Genomic DNA, 20,087 nt, shown 5'->3' with positions numbered 1-20,087 from the left:
TTTCTCTTAAACTATCTATAACTCATAAACATTCATCTTTTTCTCCCTGCCTGATCGTCTAGAATTTGAAAACTCTTACTGTATAGTCTTATTTTCAAAAAAATTTAATTTACATAATTTCAATGCAAAAATGTTCTCCTTGTTAGGACATAATTGAAGATGCAGATTATATAATGAAATCTTTAACTAGAATATCATAAGTGAAAATAAGACTGGCTGAATCTTAAATCTTAAGGTGACCAAATTCATAGCATATTTCAAATCTTGCTAATCTTTTTGCTTCTTATAATTATCTGAGTGTCTCTTATTGGTTATCTCATCTCTAGAATAAATACTCCAGCTACCACCTAAGCCATGCTAATGCACCACACCCTTAATCTTAAAGCTTGTACTTAGGAAATTTATAAGAAAGCTAAGCTTAAGTATAACTAATGCCTAAGAATCATTCCCTGAGAACCTCTTTGTGGCTCAAATATGGCCGCTTTCTAAGCCAATCTCTGCAGATAAACCCACATCCTTCCTTAATACCTGGGACATGATTCCCAGGGATGAGACTCCCTGGCACCAAGAGATTAATACTTAATGTTGATCAGTGATGCTTTTGGAGAAAGGAAGAAAACAAAATGGAGTTTCTATGGGTAAGAGCTTTAAAATGGAGGCAGGAGGCCATTTAGGAAATTACTTTTATGCACATTTCAGCCAGATATCACAAACTGCCAAGGTATGTAAAACCAAAAGCAGCAACATTTCTGAGGACATCCATGAAACCAAGAAACCAGTAAACTGTCTAACTTGAAGGACATTCGGAAGTCCCAGACATCCACCAATCATAATTCTTTACCAACAAATTTAACCTTCTTTAAAAACCCTTGATTGGAAACCCCAAGATGGGGGCACAGTTTGGGTTGCTCCCTAAACCTGTGCTCCCCAAATTGCAATTCTAAGACCCCTAAATAAATGCTTTTGTTGCTTTGCAGCTCAGTTTTTAATTTTTCAGTTGGCAAACCAAACAAGCATGCTTTTGATCTATAGAAAGTGGCAAATCTTTGCCTGACATTCAAAGTCCTCTGTATTCTGCCAAATCCTGTGCATCCTTCCTTTCACACCATTTATAGCAGTCAGTGTTCTCTAGAAAAAGAGAGGATATATTTATATATATTGAGATTTTTTTATGGAATTCATTCCTATGATTGTGTGGGGGCTCATTATTCCAAAATGCATAGATTAGGTCAGCAGGTTAGAAACTCAGATAAGAATTGGTGTGGTACTCTTGAGGCACAATTTCTTCTCCAAGAAACCTGGTTTTTGCTCTTAAAGTCTTCAGTTCATTGTATGTGGCCCACCCACATTGAGGGTAATCATTACGTAAAGTCAACTGATTGTAGATGATAATCACATTTTTAAAATACCTCCACAGTAACATCTTTGACTAGTGTTTGCCAAACAGCTGGACACCACAGTACAGCTAAGTTGACACATAAAATGTACCATCACACCAGTCTTTCAAATAAACCACCCATATGTCTTAGTGAGGTTCCCCAGAGACAGACCACGAAACAAGGATGGTTGTGCAAGTTACTTCTTAGAGAAGTGCTCACAGAGAAACCAGTAAAGGAATGGGGGAAGTAGGATAGGAAAGGGGAAGAAGCCAAGCCAGTATGAGATTCAGGCAGAATCCCAGCATCAGTTACAATTTAGATGTGAATTACAGCTCAATTTGTCTAGACTCAGGTAGAGGTAGCTGGGCTTCTGTAACCTCCTATCAGTAAATCATTGACTAACAACTGCCCTGGGGAAACACAAATTCCCTGATATTCCAGTTCGAGTAGCCCTGGGGAAGAAAGTCTATGGTACAAGGCTTTAGAAGCATAAGAAGTCAGAATACAGATCAGGGGCACAGAGAAATGGTAGGAGTGATCTGAAGGGTTCTGAGTGGCATACAGAGAGCAGTCTCCTGCCAGCCTCAGTCCCAAATCTCCACCATTCCCATGTGCTCTCCTATATTCTTTCCCTCTGTAGCTATGGTACAGGGCCATAGGTCCAATGCTTATCTTTTGGGTCACCATATTTTTTTTTAACTTTTTAATTGTATTGTATAATATATATACAAAGCAAAGAATTAAAAAAGCTATAGTTTTCAAAACACTCTTCAACAAGTAGTTTCAGGACAGATCCCAGAGTTTGTTATGGACCACCATACGATCCTCTCAGATTTTTCCTTCTAGCTGCTCCAGAATATAGGAGGTTAGAAGGCATAAATATTTTTTATCATGACAATCGACTTTTTGTGTGAAAAATAACAAATATACAAAAAAGGAATAAATTTCAAAGCACAGCACAACAGTTAGTTGTAGAACATATTTCAGAGTTTGGTAGGGGTTACAATTCCACAATTTTAGGTTTTTACTTCTAGCTGCTCGAAGATACTGGAGACTAAAAGAGATATCAATTTAATGATTCAGCATTCATATTCATTTTTTAAATCCTATCGTCACTTTATAACTCTACCATTATCTTTGATCTTTCCATCCCTCTCTTTAATGGTGCTTGGGCTATGGCCATTCCAACTTTTTCTAACAGATCTGACACTAATATAGAGTAGGGAGATGAACTATCTGATGTTCTGGAGAGGCTAGGCCCTCTAGGTTTCAGGACTTATCTGGTCCAGGGACCCATCTGGAGGTTGAAGGTCTCTGGAAAGTTACTCTAGTGCATGGAACCCTTGTGGAATCTTATATATTGCCCTCGGTGTTCTTTAGGATTGGCTGGAATGGTCCTGGTTGGGGGTTGGCAGGTTATGGTAGGTAGCAAGGTCTACCTGAAGCTTGTGTAAGAGCAACATCCAGAGTAGCCTCTCTACTCTATTTGAACTCTCTCTGCAACTGATACTTAGTTACACTTCTTTTCCCCCTTTTGGTTAGGATGGAATTTTTGATCCCACAACGCCAGGTCTGGATTCATTCCTGGGAGTCATCTCCCACACCGCCAGGGAGACTTTCACCCCTGAATGTCATGTCCCACGTAGGGGGGAGGGCAATGATTTCACTTACAGAGTTGGGTTTAGAGAGAGTGAGGCCACATCTGAGCAACAAAAGTGGTCTTCCAGAAGAACTCTTATGGATACCTATAGGTAGTCTAAGCTTCTCTGCTACCTACATAAGCTTCATAAGAGTAAGCCCTAGGATTGAAGGCATAGCCTATTGATTTGAGTGTCCTTTTGGGTCACCATATTTAAAAAAAATTTTTTTTCAATGACTTTAAACAGGGAATCTACCCTCCAAATTTCATCAAGCTCCATCCTTACCTATTTCATTATGCCTGGATTATGCCTGACTTTACATTCCAGTCATTTAACTAGAATATGTTCCAATATTGAGCCTGTTGGATAAGATTTTCCTGGAATCTGGTCTCTCTTGATCTTCAGATTTAATTTTTGCTTCCAGCCTAGGAATGTACTTGGCTAAGTGGCTCATCGCAGTTTTATCCTTTCATCTTTCATTTTCATTCCAGCCATGACTGATCTCTTCAACTCCCTTTTGTTAGATTATATTGCATGCATAACCACATTCATTTACATAGTAATAATCTTGAACTGGTTTAATATACTATATAATATATGGTATGCTGGCTTTGAAGTCAGGAAATACTAGACAAGTTGGTGATCTTGGGAAAATGACAACTCTTAGAGTCCCAATTTTCTCATCTTAATATCAGTTTCTAATACCTACATCAGAAGTTAAAAATGATTTTAAGTTTAAAATTCTTTGCATTGAAAGTGGCAAATAATAAGTATTCAATAATAGTTATTATTATATCCAGTCTTTTGTTTACATTGTATCCTATCCCAAATAAATTGTAACATCTTTGGGGGGAAACTGATTAATACAGAGGATAATAAGTAATGTTATAAAAAAAGTAAGGAAACATGAAGGAAAGACATGTAAGTAAAAAGGATATCAGCTCCATTAAAATGTATTTAAAAAACAAGAAAGAAAAACACTAAAACATTGGTAGTAGTATAATTGGTGACAGTTATTTCTGTGTGGTGAGATAAGGGGAATTTTTTCTCTTCGTAACACTTCTGAATTTTCCTAATGTGTCATAAAGGGCTTCAACCAAATGTTTCTATACCAAGAACAATGTTATCTAAATATTTTCTCTAATTTCAAAAAAGAGATTATGAATACATATTAAGAAGACAGTCGCTTCATATTTCTCTTTACATATAAAGGAAAAGCATTACTTTTCTACCCATAATTCTCATAATTTTTCTTTTCTTGTTATTATGTGTTAAATGGAGTCAATGCTCATAAGCAAACCTTTCCCATTGCCTCTTAGTTTTTCAATTTGATTGCCTCTTCTTTGGCTAATGAAGAAATAATGCTTTATGTAGTTGTATTTGTAAAAATTTTTCATGTTTGAGATTATTATTTGGGAATCATACTTTCCTTCAAAACTTTGTAGACATGGCTATATTGATTTCTGGCTTTCAATACTTTATGGTACATTCACATGCCAGCCTGATACTTTCTCCGTTACAAAGAATTTGTTTTTTTTTTTCTTTCCAAGACCCTGAGTTTACCAGAATATTATTCCAGTATCTAACATGTTCAATCAAATTTCCCTAGATTTAATCTCTATTTTCAGATTCAATTTTTGCTTCATTTCAGGAAAATGTTTCCTTGTGATTCTTTTTGTACATTTTCTTTTGCATTTGTTAAATTCTCATCTTCAGAAGTACCAACTGCCTTCATGTTGGATTGTCTTTGTTTTCTATATCTAATTGGCTTCTCTCTGTTTTAATGGCTTTCCATTTTTCATGAGTATTTAATATGAGTGTCAAGCTTTTCTTCTATATAAGTAATTTAATATTATTGTCTATATATTTTCTTCCTTACCATATCTAATTAATTTTTTATTAGCGCTGTTTATTCCTTAATTTTATTCCTTGAATCTGAAGTTTTTCTTTCCAGAAGACTACATGATTTTACCATATCATTTTTGTACCTCTTTTGTTATAAGTCCATTTTCAATGTTCTATACCTCCAAGTACTTGTAAAGAATCTCTTTTCATTGTTCAGATTATTTTTCTTCTTGAATGGATTGTCTATTTTTTGGTCTGTCTTTTACAATCTATGTCCTCTTCTTTTTACCTCCAGGTCATAAGTATATTTGCATACCATTTTTCATCAAATGCATGTTGTATCACTCTGTTTCCACCTTCACTTTGTTTTTTAATGTAATGTTATTACATTGGCCTGGGGATTTGTTTTAGTTTGCAGAAGCTTCTGGAATGCAATATACCAGAAATGGAATGGCTTTTTAAGAAGGAATTTAAGTTGCAAGTTTACAGTTCTAAGGTTGTAAACATGTCCAAACTAAGGCACCCAGAGAAAGATACCTTAGCTCCAAAGAAAGGGCTGATGAAGTTCAGCTCTCTCTCTCAGCTGGGAAGGCACATGGGGACATTTGCTAGCTTTCTCTCCCACTTCTTGTTTCATAAAGCTCCCCCAGGGGTGTTTCCTTTATGCATCTCCAAAGGTCTCTGGCTGTGTGGGCTCTGTTGGCTTTTTCCAAAATGGTTCCTTCTTAAAGGGCTCCAATAAGCAATCCCACCTTGAATGAAAGAGATGGAAACTCCATGGAAACCACATAATCAGAAGTTTCTACTCACAATTGGATGGGTTACATCTCCATGGAAGCAATCAAAAAGATCCCACCCAGCAATATTGATTGAGAATTAAAGGACATGGCTTTTCTGGGATGCATAATAGCATAAACCAACAGAGGATTGGACTCTCGTTCATTCAGTGGAGGTGAGGGGAGATGGATCAGCAAGGGGATGCTCTCATATTGATCTTCTATATGTGGGTGCCCCTTCTTTTCTGGAAAATCTGGTGATCCAGTGCATTGCCTTGTTTTCCTGTCTCAAATATGGCAAATCGCAGGTTTCACCTAGAAAAAAAACAGATGCTTGTCACTCCATACTGGTCTTTGGATGAGTTGGTGTGTAGTGGTAGGTGTCAGGGGCATAGAACAGGGTTCAAACCTCGTTGCTCATCCTTGTCAGCTAATTTTCTGGGGGCTGCTTCTGGGTCCCCCTACGGTGACTTTGACAGTATTCAAGCTTGATTAGTGTTGTGCCCATCTCCTGTTTTTATACTTTTCTATACTCTCTCCTATGTAGCCAGATGACCCTTTCACTCTTTTTCTCTTTTGGTTTTTAAAATTGTTATTCTGGTTATATATACATCCAAAAATCTTTGCTTTTAACCACATTCAATATACAATTCAGTGATGTTAATTACATTCACAATATTACACTACCATCTCCACCAACTGTTATCAAAACTTTTCCATCACCCCAAAAAGAAATTCTGTGCTAGGTAAACATTAACTCCCCATTCTCTACCCTCACCCTTGCCCCTGGTGACCTGCATTCTAGTGTCTGATTCTATGAATGTGCTTATTCTAATTATTTCATGTAAATGAGATCATTCAATATTTGTCCTTTTGTGTCTGGATTATTTCACTCTACATGATGTCTCCATATTCATCCATGTTGTCTCATGTATTGTTGGGTAGCTGATGGCTGGTTAGCTGATGGCTGGGGGTAAGTGGCCGTACTGAGTCAGTCACACAGACACAGAGCACACAGCACATGACTCAGGAGACAACCCTCAGGGGTGAGTGGAAGGCGTCTGCTTTATTGAGGAAGTGCACAGGCTTATATAGGCTGGGAGCATGCAGGGACACGTGTCAGGCTGGGATTGGTCACCGTTGTTGCTAGGGTGGAGGGCAGCTTTCTGGGATTGGTCACCTTTATTGCTAGGGCGGAGGGCAGATTTCTGGGATTGGTCACCGTTGTTGCTAGGGTGGAGGGCAGATTTCTGGGATTGGTCACCGTTGTTGCTACCGTGGAGGGCAGATTTACATGTCGGGCTGGGATTGGTCACCGTTGTTGCTAGGGTGGAGGGCAGATTTCTGGGATTGATTACCATTATTGCTAGGGTGGAGGGCAGATCTAAGGTCAGCCATTCTGTGTTGTGTTGCATCAGCCACGGCAGCCATGTTGGTGATATTTTATGGCTTCTCCAACAATGTATCAGAACTTCATTCTATTTTACAGCTGAATAATATTCCATTGTATGTATATATCACATTTTGTTTATCTATACATCTGTTCACAGACACTTGGGTTGCATCCATCTTTTGGCAATTGTGAAAAATGCTGCTATGACTATTGGTATGCAGATATCTGTTCAAATCCTTCCTTTTAATTCTTTCAGTTCTTTGGGATATATATATGTATATATATATATATGTTGAATCATATGGTAATTCTGTATTTAACATTCTAAGGAACTGCCAAACTATTTTATACAGTGGCTGCACCATTTTAAATTCCCAGTGACAATGAGTGTCCCTCTATCTCCACATCCTCTTCAACATTTGTTATTCCCATCTCTTAACAGGTGTTGTCCTGGTGGGTATCAGAAATAGTTATCATTTTGGTTTTGCTTTGCATTTCTGTAATAGCTAAGGATGTTGAGTGTCTTTACCTGTGTTTATTGGCCATTAGTATATCTTCTTTGGAGAACAGTCTGTTCAAGTCTTTTTCTCATTTTTCAATTAGGTTGTTTGTCTTTTTCTTATTGAGTTTCAAGATTTCTTTATTGTTGAGAATCTTTGATTACTGATTCAGTCTATTTCCATGTAAATCATCTGTTGAGATCTTCTATTTCTTCTTGAGTATGTGTATTTATCTTTTGTGTTTCTAGTAATTAGTCCATTTTATCTATGATATCAATTAGGTGGCATACAATTGTTCGTAGTTCCCTTTTATAATCTTTTTATTATAAAATCATTACTGATTTTAGCCATTTGTACCCCCTTTCTTTTATTCTTTGTCATTCCCATTAAAGATGTATCAACATTATTGATCTTTTCAAAGAGTTAGCTTTTGGTTTCATTGATTCTCTCTACTGTTTTTTTATCCTCTATTTCATTTATCATTGTTCTAATCTTTGTTGTTTTCTCCCCTCTGCTCACTTTGGTTTTACTTTGCTCTCTTTATTAAATCCTCCAGGTCTGAATTCAGGTCTCTGACTGATACGTTTCCTCTTTTTAATGCTTAATGGTGTCCCACAGGCTCTGTTCACTCATTTCCTTCTGTTTCCTTTCTGCTCATCAACCTCAGTCATTCCAGTTGTCTTATCATTAAGTTTACTGATTTCTTTTCTGTCAGTTCTAATCTGCTATTGAAACATTCCAGAGAATATTTCATTATTGTGGTCTTCAACTCCAGTATTTCTGGATGGTTCCTTTTTAAATTTTTTATTTCTTTTTTGAGAGTACCATATTGTTCATTCCTAATGTTTCTGATATTCTTTAGCTATTTCTCCATGTTTTCCTTTATCTCCTTGTGCATATTGAAGGTCATTTTTTAATAATATTTGTTTTCCTGTGTCCAAAATCTGGTCTTCTTCATTGATGGGCTGGATTTTTATCTTATTCCCTTGGATGGACTGTCATTTCGGTTTGTTTGTCTGTCTTAAATTATTTTGTTATACATTGTACATTTTGAAATTTTAAAGTGTTAAAATTCTCTGGGGTCTCCCTTTCTGGAAGCCCAGCATTTTCCAGACCATCAGTTTATAGTTTCTTTATACCCAAGAGTTCAGTTATCAACTAATCTCTTTCCTGTCACATTTGACTATGAGCTGAAAGGAGAAACCAGGCTGCACTTTCCACATTTAATTTGGAAATCTCTTCTGCAAAATATCCAAGTTCATGGCTTTTAAAATCTGCCTTCCATCCAAAGCCAGCAGTCAGTTTTGATAAATTTTCTGCAACTTTAAAACAAGCATCGCCTTCCTTCCAGTTTGCAATAACATGTGCCTCATTTCTGTCTAGAGCCTCATCAGAGGTATCTTTAGAGTCCAGATTTCTACCAACAGTCTCTTCAAAGCGTTCTAGGCCTTCTCTATAAGCTCCTCACAACTCTTCCAGAATCTTCCCCTTATCTATTTAAAAAGCCATTCCAACAAGTTTGGTATTTGCAAACTGCAGCACCCCACTTCCCAGTACTAAAATCTGTTCTAGTCTGCAAGCTGCCAGAATGCAACATACAAGAAGCAGAACAGCTTTTAAAAGGGGAATTTAATAAGTTGCAAGTTTATATTCTAAGGCCGTGAAAATGTCCAGATTAAGGCAAGGCTATGAAAATGTCCAAATTAAGGCACTAACAAGAAGTTACCTTCACTCACGATAGGTCGATGAAGTTCAGAGTTTCTCTCTCAGCTGGAAGGGCAGATGGTAATGTCTGCTAGCTTTCTCTTCAGGCTTCTTGTTTCATGAAGCTCTCCAGGGGCATCCTCCTTCCTCATCTCCAAAGGTCTTTGGCTGTGTGGGCTCTCATTGCTCTTTCCAAAATGGTTCCCTCTTAAAGGGCTCCAGTAAGCAACCCTACCTTGAATAGGTGGAGTCACATCTCCATGGAAACCATCTAATCAAAAGTTACCACCTACAATGGTGTGGGCCACATCTCCATGAATAATCAAAAAGCTTCCACCTAGCAATATTGAATGAGGATTAAAGGACATGGCTTTTCTGGGGTACCAAACAGATTTAAACCAGCACATAGGTTTACAGGAATAGCAATGACCTTTCTATTCACTTTGTGGTAGATTTCCCCTTCCTCCAATGGATGTGCTCTATTGTATGTCTTAAAGCTGGTAATCCCTTGTTCCGGGCTCCTTTGACTTAATTGTTTCTCACACTGCTATATCTATCCACAAACTGCTTCTGCTTAGAGGGCAAGTCCTGGGTTGCAAGCCAGAGATGAGTGTCCTATTTCAATCTTTTAGGGTGCCTGCAATACCCTGGTACTGACATTCAGTCACCCTTTTCTGTGCACTGGTGTTGCTCTGCTCTCTCCAGAACAGAGCCAGGGATCCACAGTATTTAGGATTGGTCAGTTCCACACCATGCTGGAAAAGGGAGGGAGGCCAACAGGGGAACTGTGAGCTTCTCGTGTGTGTGTGTGTGTGTGTGTGTGTGTGTGTGTGTGTGTGTGTGTGTTTAATGAGCAAAGTTGCCATAGCATTTTATTATCTTTACAAAGACAACCAGTAACTCTATTTGAAATACATTCAATGATGATTCAACACACAGGAAAAAGAGAGATGTCTTTGGGAAAGGCACTTAAGTAGAACATTACCAGAAATTACTGTTTGGTTATAATAAAAATGAGTTACTGCTAATGAAAGGTTAGAGGCTTTGTTAGGAATGCTCCTTTTCACTCCAGCCTACTGCAAATCAGTGGCATTAAGAAACCACCACATTCAATTCACTCTACAGATGGCTGGCAGTGGGGTAGTTCTACATTCAAATGTTCTGTTCCCTAATATATCCATCCTTACAAGCCCAGTTTTCCCAATTGAAGATTCATAAAATATGGTCAGAGTAAGCAGAACTGGTACATGAAGGGCCCTCTGTTTCTGTCTGACTTCCAGCTTGCACCAGTTTAAGCAGCTTGAGCTTCCCAATATCACTAGCAGCTTCTTACTTTTGGTAATGATAGCCTTCCGCTGGTGGCCCCCAATGAACCACATCTCCCAATACTTTTGTGTAGTGCTCTTCTTGAACCTCAGCTGGGCCTGTGACTTGCTTTCATCTGTAGAGTGCAATAAAATGATTTTCTGGGCCTAAGTCTTAAGAATGCTTGGCCACTTCTGCTTTTGTCCTTTTGGGAGCTCTGAGCTGCCATGAAACAGATTCAGGTACCTTGCTGGAGAGACCACGTGGAGAGGCCATGTGGAGAAGGACCACACACAGGGCAAGACGAGCCTCGCCATCCCAGCATCTCAACCAACCTGCCAGCTCTGTGAATGACGACCAGCAAGACAAATAGAACAGCCCAGCGAAGCCCAGACCAGGCTGAAGAATAGCAACCAAAAAAAAAGATGTTATTGTAAGCCACTAAGTTTTGGGGTGGCTTGTCAGCAACAGTTGATAACCAGAGCACTGGTCATCCACAGATGCATTTTTTCTAAATAAAAGACAATTACTCCAATGCAAAGAAAATGTGACAAACATTTACCCACCACAATCTTCTCTTATTGTCTTTCTAATTTGTGTTTTCTTTAATTGGCTCTTGCCCAATTACTACAACCCTTTTATTGTTTTTGGAATTTTGAGGAAGGTAGCTCTGACAGTTGTTGCTAGTTGTTCATCTGTGGGAGGACAGAAGCCTAGAACGTCCAAATTGGCATCTAACCAGATTAGAATGTTTCTTTACTCTTAATCCTTTCACTTCTATTTTTTTTATTTCTCATGAGTGTTTACAATTTATGGTCCACCAAGACCTACCCCTCTTGTTTTCAGTGCCATGAACTCTTCTGAGTAATTCTCCTGTTTCTATCAAGAACTGTTTTTGTTCTGGGCCAAGATGGCGGCTTAGCAATGTGCATGTTTTAGTTTGTCCTCCAGAACAACTACTAAATAGCCAGAAACAGTACAGAACAGCTCCTGGGGCCATGTCAGTGACCGGACACACAGCATACCCCAGTCTGAACCAGCTGAACCGGCTGCAAGCCCCTGCAGAACCATGAGTTCCCCAAGCCTTGGTGGCTGGCACCCCTCCCCCATGGCAGCTTCCCAGAGGGGAAAGGAAAGAGACTTCACCAGCAGCAGGGGCTGAGCCCAACCAAATGCCAATTGTGGAATTAATTAACAAATTCTGACTACTAAAAATAGGCCCCCAGCTCAGGTGAACCTGATCAAAGTGGAGGCTGCTCATTTTTGCCCCAGCACCAATGGGGCAGGGCTGATGGAAAAAGGAAAACAAAAGAAAGAAATAAAGGTTTTTGTGGCTGTGTTTCTACAAAGGCTTGACTGCCTTTGGATACTGCGGCAGGGCTCCTCAGGCTGCAACTGCCCCAGGCATAGGCAGAAACAAACTTGTTTTGAGGGCTTGTCTGGAATTTGTGCCTTCCCCAGGGGAGGGGTGAAGCCCAACTCAGGTGGAATCCCTGTCTCAAGGAATTGAGACACCAGGGCTTGGTAATTTGAAGCCATTAAAACCAGCCTACAATCTCTCCTCTGTCTCCACCATGCCCCCAGCCAAAGTTAAAGGTACCGCATCATCTTATGCTGGTGGGACCTGCAGGCAGACAAGCACCACATACTGGGCAGGATAAGAAAAACAGAGCCCAGAGACTTCACAGAAAAGTCTGTCAACCTGCGGGTCTCACCCTGAGGGAAAATTGATGTAGGTGACTCTTTCCTCCTGATAGGAGGCCAGTTTGGTCTGGGAAAATCCAGCTAGGATCTATAATACCTACGTAGACCCTCCTCAGGGTGGGCATAAAAAGGCACCATATAAGCAGGGCAAGAAACAAGAAAACAAGAACGAAAAAATTCTCCTCTGTTAAACAAAACCTAAGCTAGAGGTCAAGAAAAAGCTGAACTGAATGTCAAAGAACAGAGAGACAAAAAATTCATCCAGCAAGAAAACCCAAGGTAAAAGAAGTGAAAGCAATCTCCAGAATAAACTAATTGAGGTAATTAAATGCCTAGACACCAGCAAAAAATAATAAATCACACTAGGAAAATTGAAGATATGGCCCAGTCAAAGGAACAAACCAACAATTCAGATGAGATACAGGAGCTGAAACATTTAATTCAGAATATATGAACAGACATGGAAAACCTCATCAAAAACCAAATCAATGAATTGAAGGAAGATATAAAGAAGGCAAGGAAGGAACAAAAAGAAGAAATCGAAAGTCTGAAAAAACAAATCACAGAACTTATGGGAATGAAAGGCATGGTAAAGAGATGAAAAAAACAATGGAAACCTACCATGGTAGATTTCAAGAGGCAGAACATAGGATTAGTGAACTGGAGGACGGAACATCTGAAATCCGAAAAGAAAAAGAAAATATAGGGGAAAAAATGAAAAAATATGAGCAGGGACTCAGGGAATTGAAGGACAATATGAAACGCATGAATATACGTGTTGTGGGTGTCCCAGAAGAAGAAGAGAAGGGAAAAGGAGGAGAAAAACTAATGGAGGAAATTATCACTGAAAATTTCCCAACTCTTATGAAAGACTCAAAATTACAGATCCAAGAAGTGCAGCGTACCCCAAAGAGAATAGATCCAAATAGACATACTCCAAGACATTTACTAATCAGACTGTCAGAGGTCAAAGAGAAAGAGAGAATCTTGAAAGCAGCAAGAGAAAAGCAATCCATCACATACAAGGGAAGTCCAATAAGACTATGTGTAGATTTCTCAACAGAAACCATGGAGGCAAGAAGACAGTGGGATGATATTTTTTAATTATTAAAAGAGAAAAACTGCCAACCAAGAATTCTATATCCAGCAAAATTGTCCTTCAAAAATGAGGGATAAATTAAAATATTTTCAGACAAAAAAAATCACTGAGAGAATCCGTGACCAAGAGATCAGCTCTGCAAGAAATACTAAAGGGAGTACAGATATGAAGGCAGAAGAGAGAGGTGTGGAGAAGAATGTAGAAAGGAAGACCATGAGTAAAGGTAAAAAGAAGGAAAATTAGAAGGACATATAAAAGCCAAAAGGCAAAATGGTAGAGAAGGGTACTGCCCAGGCAGTAAGAACACTGATGTTGCTGGATTAAGCTTCCCAATCGGGGGACATGGACTGGCAGAATATATTAGGGAACGGGACCCATCTATATGCTGTCTCTACTCAAAGGACATGAGAGCAAGGACACAAACGGACATTTGCACACCAATGTTTATAGCAGCATTATTTACAATTACCAAGAGATGGAAACAGCCAAAATGTCCATCAACAGATGGGTGGCTAAACAAACTGTGGTATATACATACGATGGAATATTATGCAGCTATAAAACAGAATGAAGTTATGAAGTATGTAACAACATGGATGGACCTTAAGGACATTATGCTGAGTGAGATTAGCCAGAAACAAAAGGACAAATACTGTATGGTCTCACTGATATGAACTGACATTAGTGAATAAACTTGGAGAATTTCTTTGGTAACAGAGACCATCAGGAGATAGAAATAGGGTAAGATAGTGGGTAATTGGAGCTGAAGGGATACAGATTGTGCAACAGGACTGAATGTAAAAACTCAGAAATGGACAGCACAATACTGCTTAACTAATACAATTATGTTAAAACACTGAATGAAGCTGAATGTGGGAATGATAGAGGGAGGAGGGCTGGGGGCATAGATGAAATCAGAAAGAAAGACAATAAACATTGAGATGGTATAATCTAGGATTGCCTGGATTGTGTAATAATAGTGACCAAATGTACAAATTTTAAAAATGCTTTTGCATGAGGAAGAACAAAGGAATGTCATTACTGCAGGGTGCTGAAAATAGATGGTAATTAATGTTTTAAAATGTCACCTTATGTGTGAGACTAAAGCAAAAAATGTTTATTTGGTACAAAATTTGTATTTTGACTAGTGCATTTCCTAATATAACTTATGTAGATAGCTTGGTTGAACAACATAAGTACATGGAACCTTGGGTAGGACATGAGATTTTGTTGGTTTGTCCAGTGTGATGCCCCGATGAATCCCAGAGTGATTTGATCAGTGAGTGGAAAAGTATTTGCAAAGTCCCCTTCGGGGAATGGTGAGAACAGGGGAAAATTCAACCTCCCCAAGTTGAATTCTTGATATTCTCACAAGCAGTGTGGACAACCAAAGCTATAGGCTAAGCCCCCAGTCTCAGGGTTTGTTCAGATGAAACTTAACCCCACAAAGGATAGGTCAAGCCTACTTAAAATTAGGCCCAAGAGTCACCCCCAAGAGAACCTCTTTTTTTGCTCAGATGTATCCCCTCTCTCCAGCCAATACAACAAGCAAACTCACCACCCTTCCCCTGTCTACATGGGGCATGACTCCCAGGAGTGTGGATCTTCCTGGCAACATGGGACAGAAATCCCAGAGTGAGCTGAGACTCAGCATCAAGGGATTGAGAAAAACTCTGGAATGACCTGAGACCCAGCATCTAGGGATTGAGAAAACCTTCTCGACCAAAAGGGGGAAGAGTAAAATGAGACAAAGTGTCAGTGGCTGAGAGATTCCAAACAGAGTCGAGAGGTTATCCTGGTGGTTATTCCTATGCATTAAGTAGATATCACCTTGTTATCCAAGATGTAATGGAGAGGCTGGAGGGAAGTGCCTGAAAATATAGAGCTGTGTTCCAGTAGCCATGTTTCTTGATGATGATTGTATAATAATATAGCTTTCACAGTGTGACTGTGTGATTGTGAAAACCTTGTGTCTGATGCTCCTTTTATCTACCTTGTCAACAGATGAGTAGCACATATGGAATAAAAATAAATAATAGGGGGAACAAATGTTAAAATAAATTTAGTTTGAAATGCTAGTGATCAATAAAAGGGAGGGGTAAGGGGTATGGTATATAATTTTTTTTTCCTGTTTTCATTTTATTTTTCCATTGTCTTTTTATTTCTTTTTCTGAATTGATGTAAATGTTCTAAGAAATGATCATGATGATGAATATGAAACCATGTGATGATATTGTGAATTACTGATTATATATGTAGAATGGAATGATCACGTACTAAGAATGTTTGTGTTTCTTTCCTGTAATTTTTTTAAAAAATTAATTAAAAAAGTAAAAAAAGAGATAAAAGGAAAATGTGGATATACCCTCAATAAACTATTATTCAGCAGTAATAAAAAAATAAGAACTGTTTTTAAGCCCTATTTTAATTGATACCAATTGGAATCTCTCTTTATTCATATAAAACAGCCACATATAAGCTATTGATCATTTGGCTCATCAATTATTCTGTCTTTTGATTTTCTCATGATTAAAAGATGGAGGAAATGATAATATTTTCCTTACAGGGTTACTGAGATGGTTAAGTGAACATATGCAAATAAAAGCAATTCATTCAAAGAAAGCACTAAACAAAATAGTTATTATTACAGGTATTTATATTCAATATTTGCATTTAAATATTTAAAATACCTTGTAGTTATAATAAGGAAATCCGAATGCAAAAGCATTATTATTTTGTTTTGTTTCATTTTGCTTTAGGAGATCATGGATATTGAAGCATATTTTGAAAGAATTGATTATAAAAACCCTAGGAAGAAATTGGATTTGGAAACATTAACTGACATCCTTCAGTACCAGATCCGAGCTGTTCCCTTTGAGAACCTTAACATCCATTGTGGAGGAGCCATGGAACTGGGCATAGAGGCCGTTTTTGATCAAATTGTGAGAAAGAACCGAGGGGGTTGGTGTCTCCAGGTCAATCACCTTCTGTACTGGGCTCTGACCACGATGGGATTTCAGACCACAATTTTGGGAGGCTATGTTTATAGCACTGTGGCCAATAAATACAGCAAGCATATGATTCACCTCCTGCTGCAGGTGACCACTGGTGGCAGAAACTACATTGTAGATGCTGGGTTTGGACGATCCTACCAGATGTGGCAGCCTCTGGAACTTATTTCTGGAAAAGATCAGCCCCAGGTCCCTTGCATCTTCCGCTTGACACAGGAGGGAGAAATGTGGTACCTGGATCAAATCAGAAGAGAGCAGTACATCCCAAATCAAGAGTTTCTTAATTCTGAGCTCCTGGAAAAAAATAGATACCGGAAAATCTACTCTTTTACTCTTGAGCCTCGAACAATTGAGGATTTTAAGTCTGAGAATACATACCTTCAGACATCTCCGGCATCTGTGTTTACAAGCAGATCCTTTTGTTCCTTGCAGACACCAGAAGGAGTTCACTGCTTAGTGGGCTTCACCCTCACCTACAGAAGATTTAATTATAAGGAAAATATGGATCTGGTAGAATTTAAGACCCTGAATGAGGAGGAAATAGAAGTAGTCCTGAGAAGTATCTTTAATATTTACTTAGAAGGAAAGCTTGTCCCCAAACCTGGTGACCGACTCTTTACCATTTAGGGTTAAAAGCAAAAATTAGTCTTTGGTTCAAAAATAGACCCCACATCTATGGCCAATTGATTTTTGACATGGCTTCTAAGTCCACTCAATTGGGAAAGAATAATCTTTTCAATAAATAGTGCCAAGAGAACTGGATATCCACTTGCAAAAGAATGAAAAAGGACCCCTATCTCATACTGATTACAAAAATTAACTCAAAATGAATCAAAGACCTAAATATAAAAACCAGGACTACAAAACTTCTAGAAGAAAATATAGGGATGCATGTTCAGGATCTTGTGTTAAGCAATAGTTTCATAGACTTCATACCCAAGGCACAAGCAATAAAAGAAAATTACAGATAAATCAGACTTTATCAGAATTAAAAACACGTGTGTTTAAAGGATTTTATCATGGAAAGTGAAACGACAACCTACTCAATGGGAGAAAATATTTAGAAACTACATATCCAAAAAAGGTTTAATACCCAGAATACAGAAAAAAATCCTGCAACTCAACAATAAAAAGACAAACATCACAATTTAAAAATGGGCAAAAGACTTGAATAAACATTTTTTTCCAAGAGGAAATACAAAAGGCTAAAAAGCACTTGCAAAGATGTTCAACATCACTGGCTATTAGGGAAATGCAAATCAAAACCACAATGAGATATTATTTCATACCTACTAGAATGGCCACTGTTAAACAAACAAAACTGCAAGTATTGGACAGGATGTGGAGAAAGAGGAGCACTCATTCACTGCTGGTGGGAATGTAAAATGGTGCAGCCACTGTGGAATATAATTTGGTAGTTCCTCTGAAAGCTGAGTGTAGAATTATTGCCTGACCCAGCAATCCCTCTAGTAGGTATAACCCCAAAGAATTGAAAGCTGGGACTCCAACAGATATTTGCACACCAATGATCATACCAGCAATATTCACAATTGCCAAAAGATGGGAGCAGCTCAGTGTCCTTGAAGAAAATAACAACATGTGGTATGTACATACAATGGAATATTAGTCACCATTAAAAAGCAATGAAGTTCTGGTTCATGTGACAACATGGATGAAACTTGAAGACATTATGTTAAGTGAAAAAAGTCAAACTCAATAGAAGAAATATTGTATGATCTCACACTGATATATAAAATAATTAGAATTAACAAATTCTTAGAGTCTAGAATATAGGTTAACAGGGGCTGGGTTTAGAGTAAGGAATGGGGAGGAGCTAATGATTAATTTGTACAGAATTTCTATTTGGGTTCATTATAAAGTGTTGAAAATGGATGGTGGTAATGGTGACACAACATTGTGAATGTAATTAATAGCCCTGAATTATATGTGAATTGGGCTAAATGGGGACATTTTAGGTCATGTATATGTTACTAGAATAAAAATTAAAGGTAAAAGATAGGCCTGTACAACACAGTGAACCGTATTATAAAAAAAGAATAATAGTTAATAGTATGCTTTTAAAAATGTTCTTTCATGGGAGGTGGGACGGTAGCTCAGTGGCAGAATTCTCACCTGCCATACCGGAGACCCAGGTTCATTTCCCGGTGCCTGCCCATTGAAAAAAAAAAAGTTCTTTCATGAATTGCAACAAATGTGCCACACTAATGCAAGGTGATAATGGGGGGGGGGGGGGTGTTTAGAAAATGTTTACCTATGGTTGGGTTTAGAATATTGAGGAAATAATTTCCATTAAATTCAATCATCAGTTATCTAATGTTATTTTCACAGAATACTGATGAATAATTTTAGAGTGGAATCCAACAAAAAGAACATGACATGACATGATATTTACTTCCAAATAGTGGAATAGTTCCCATGAGACTTATACCAATACAGGGCAGCATGTGGCTTTGTACCAAGAGAAGACACAGCTAATGCTCTCTTTGACAGTTCTTTTTGCAGCCATAGTTATTCATGTACCCTTTTTATTAATATGGGGAAGCTAATATTTAGAATGTCCAACTTCTAAAAATGTCAATTTTGCCTAAAGGAAATAATAGTTTTGAAGAATTATAAAATGTAGACCATCTCTAAGAACTTGATATCTATGCATATATTTAAACAATTTGCTGGCTAATCCTATGTAAATCACAAAGTTTATGCTAGCAAAAGTTAAGGTATTATGAGATGAGGTGATTTTTCTTCAAGAGGCCCCCTCTTTCCTATCTCCCAGTGGTATTCTAACAAAAGAATTAAAAGTATAAACCATGACAGACCAAATAACACTTAGTTTTGACCAAATATTCGTCTGAGAGAGTGAGTCAGGATTCAATGAAGTAATTTGTTTATTTAAATCATTGGAAGGTAGAATGTTGAAATGGCATTGCAATTATATTAATAGAAAAAATAAAAGATATTTTTGTAAGCTGATTGGGACATTTGGAACCTGGAAAAGAATAAGCACGTTTGAAATAAAGAAGTTTTTCTGTATGTATAATTCTGAACTGTTACTCTAAATTTAAACCTCATAAAAAGGCATCACTTACCTAAAATTTTCAGCTTCTTTTTCACTAATATTTCTATCCCCATAGTTGCCCCCTGCAGTATTCTGTGCAAGCTACCAGAGCCCTCTTTCTGAAATCTGAAATTGATATTGTCACACTTCTCTCTTCCAACTCTTCACTTACCAAAGAATAAAGCCCAGGTTCTGTGGCCACCTGTGCAAGCTTCCATGCCCTTGACTCGGTAACACTTTCAAGGGTCTTCTCTAGATGTACTGTGAAGACACACTTGTGGGAATTTACACAGCTTACCAAGTACTTGTCTATGCTGAGAACCATGTATTGCATCATCAAAATAAATTTTGTTTGATATTAACTTGGTATGTTGACTTTAACTCAAATGGTTCCTGAGTTGATTCCCCAGCACCACTCCATTATGCTGGATCTGTAAAAGTCTCTGGGTTACAACTAGTTAACCCAACCAGAACAGCATTAGAGCCCAGCCCTTCTAATCCCCAATCCAGAGCTTCCCTGGGCACAGATAGTTCTCTCATAGCAATGTGTTAAGTGTAACCAACCAACATCAATACTATATAATCATTATCACTTAAAGCAATGTAGGATACAGTAGCATCCTCTGAATATATTTATTTGTGGGGAAAAAAAACT

The 20,087-nt window shown here is 38.1% G+C and overlaps 1 protein-coding gene and 1 long non-coding RNA gene across 5 annotated transcripts in view; one reads left to right on the top strand and one right to left on the bottom strand.

Moving 5' to 3' along the window:
* The window catches only part of LOC143677096 (arylamine N-acetyltransferase 1-like), a 28,068-nt gene extending 7,981 nt beyond the window's left edge, over positions 1-20,087 (top strand). For 2 of the 4 annotated variants that reach the window (XM_077152681.1, XM_077152683.1), the window contains one exon: positions 16,105-20,086. In XM_077152681.1, coding sequence (XP_077008796.1) covers positions 16,111-16,983 — 873 coding nt within the window. In that variant the 5' untranslated portion in view covers positions 16,105-16,110 and the 3' untranslated portion in view covers positions 16,984-20,086. Of the gene's footprint in view, positions 1-15,911; positions 15,996-16,104 lie in introns of all 4 variants that reach the window. The other 2 variants (XM_077152682.1, XM_077152684.1) reach the window with 2 other exon arrangements.
* On the bottom strand, positions 15,627-19,830 carry LOC143677097 (uncharacterized). Its single transcript, XR_013172379.1, has 3 exons — positions 19,605-19,830; positions 16,735-16,829; positions 15,627-16,590 (listed from the first exon to the last, which is right to left on the bottom strand). It is a non-coding gene; the product is annotated as an uncharacterized LOC143677097 (long non-coding RNA).

This window comes from Tamandua tetradactyla, chromosome 3, assembly GCF_023851605.1.
Source record: "Tamandua tetradactyla isolate mTamTet1 chromosome 3, mTamTet1.pri, whole genome shotgun sequence".
NCBI lineage: Eukaryota > Metazoa > Chordata > Mammalia > Pilosa > Myrmecophagidae > Tamandua > Tamandua tetradactyla.
This window is presented reverse-complemented; position numbering and strand designations above follow the sequence as displayed.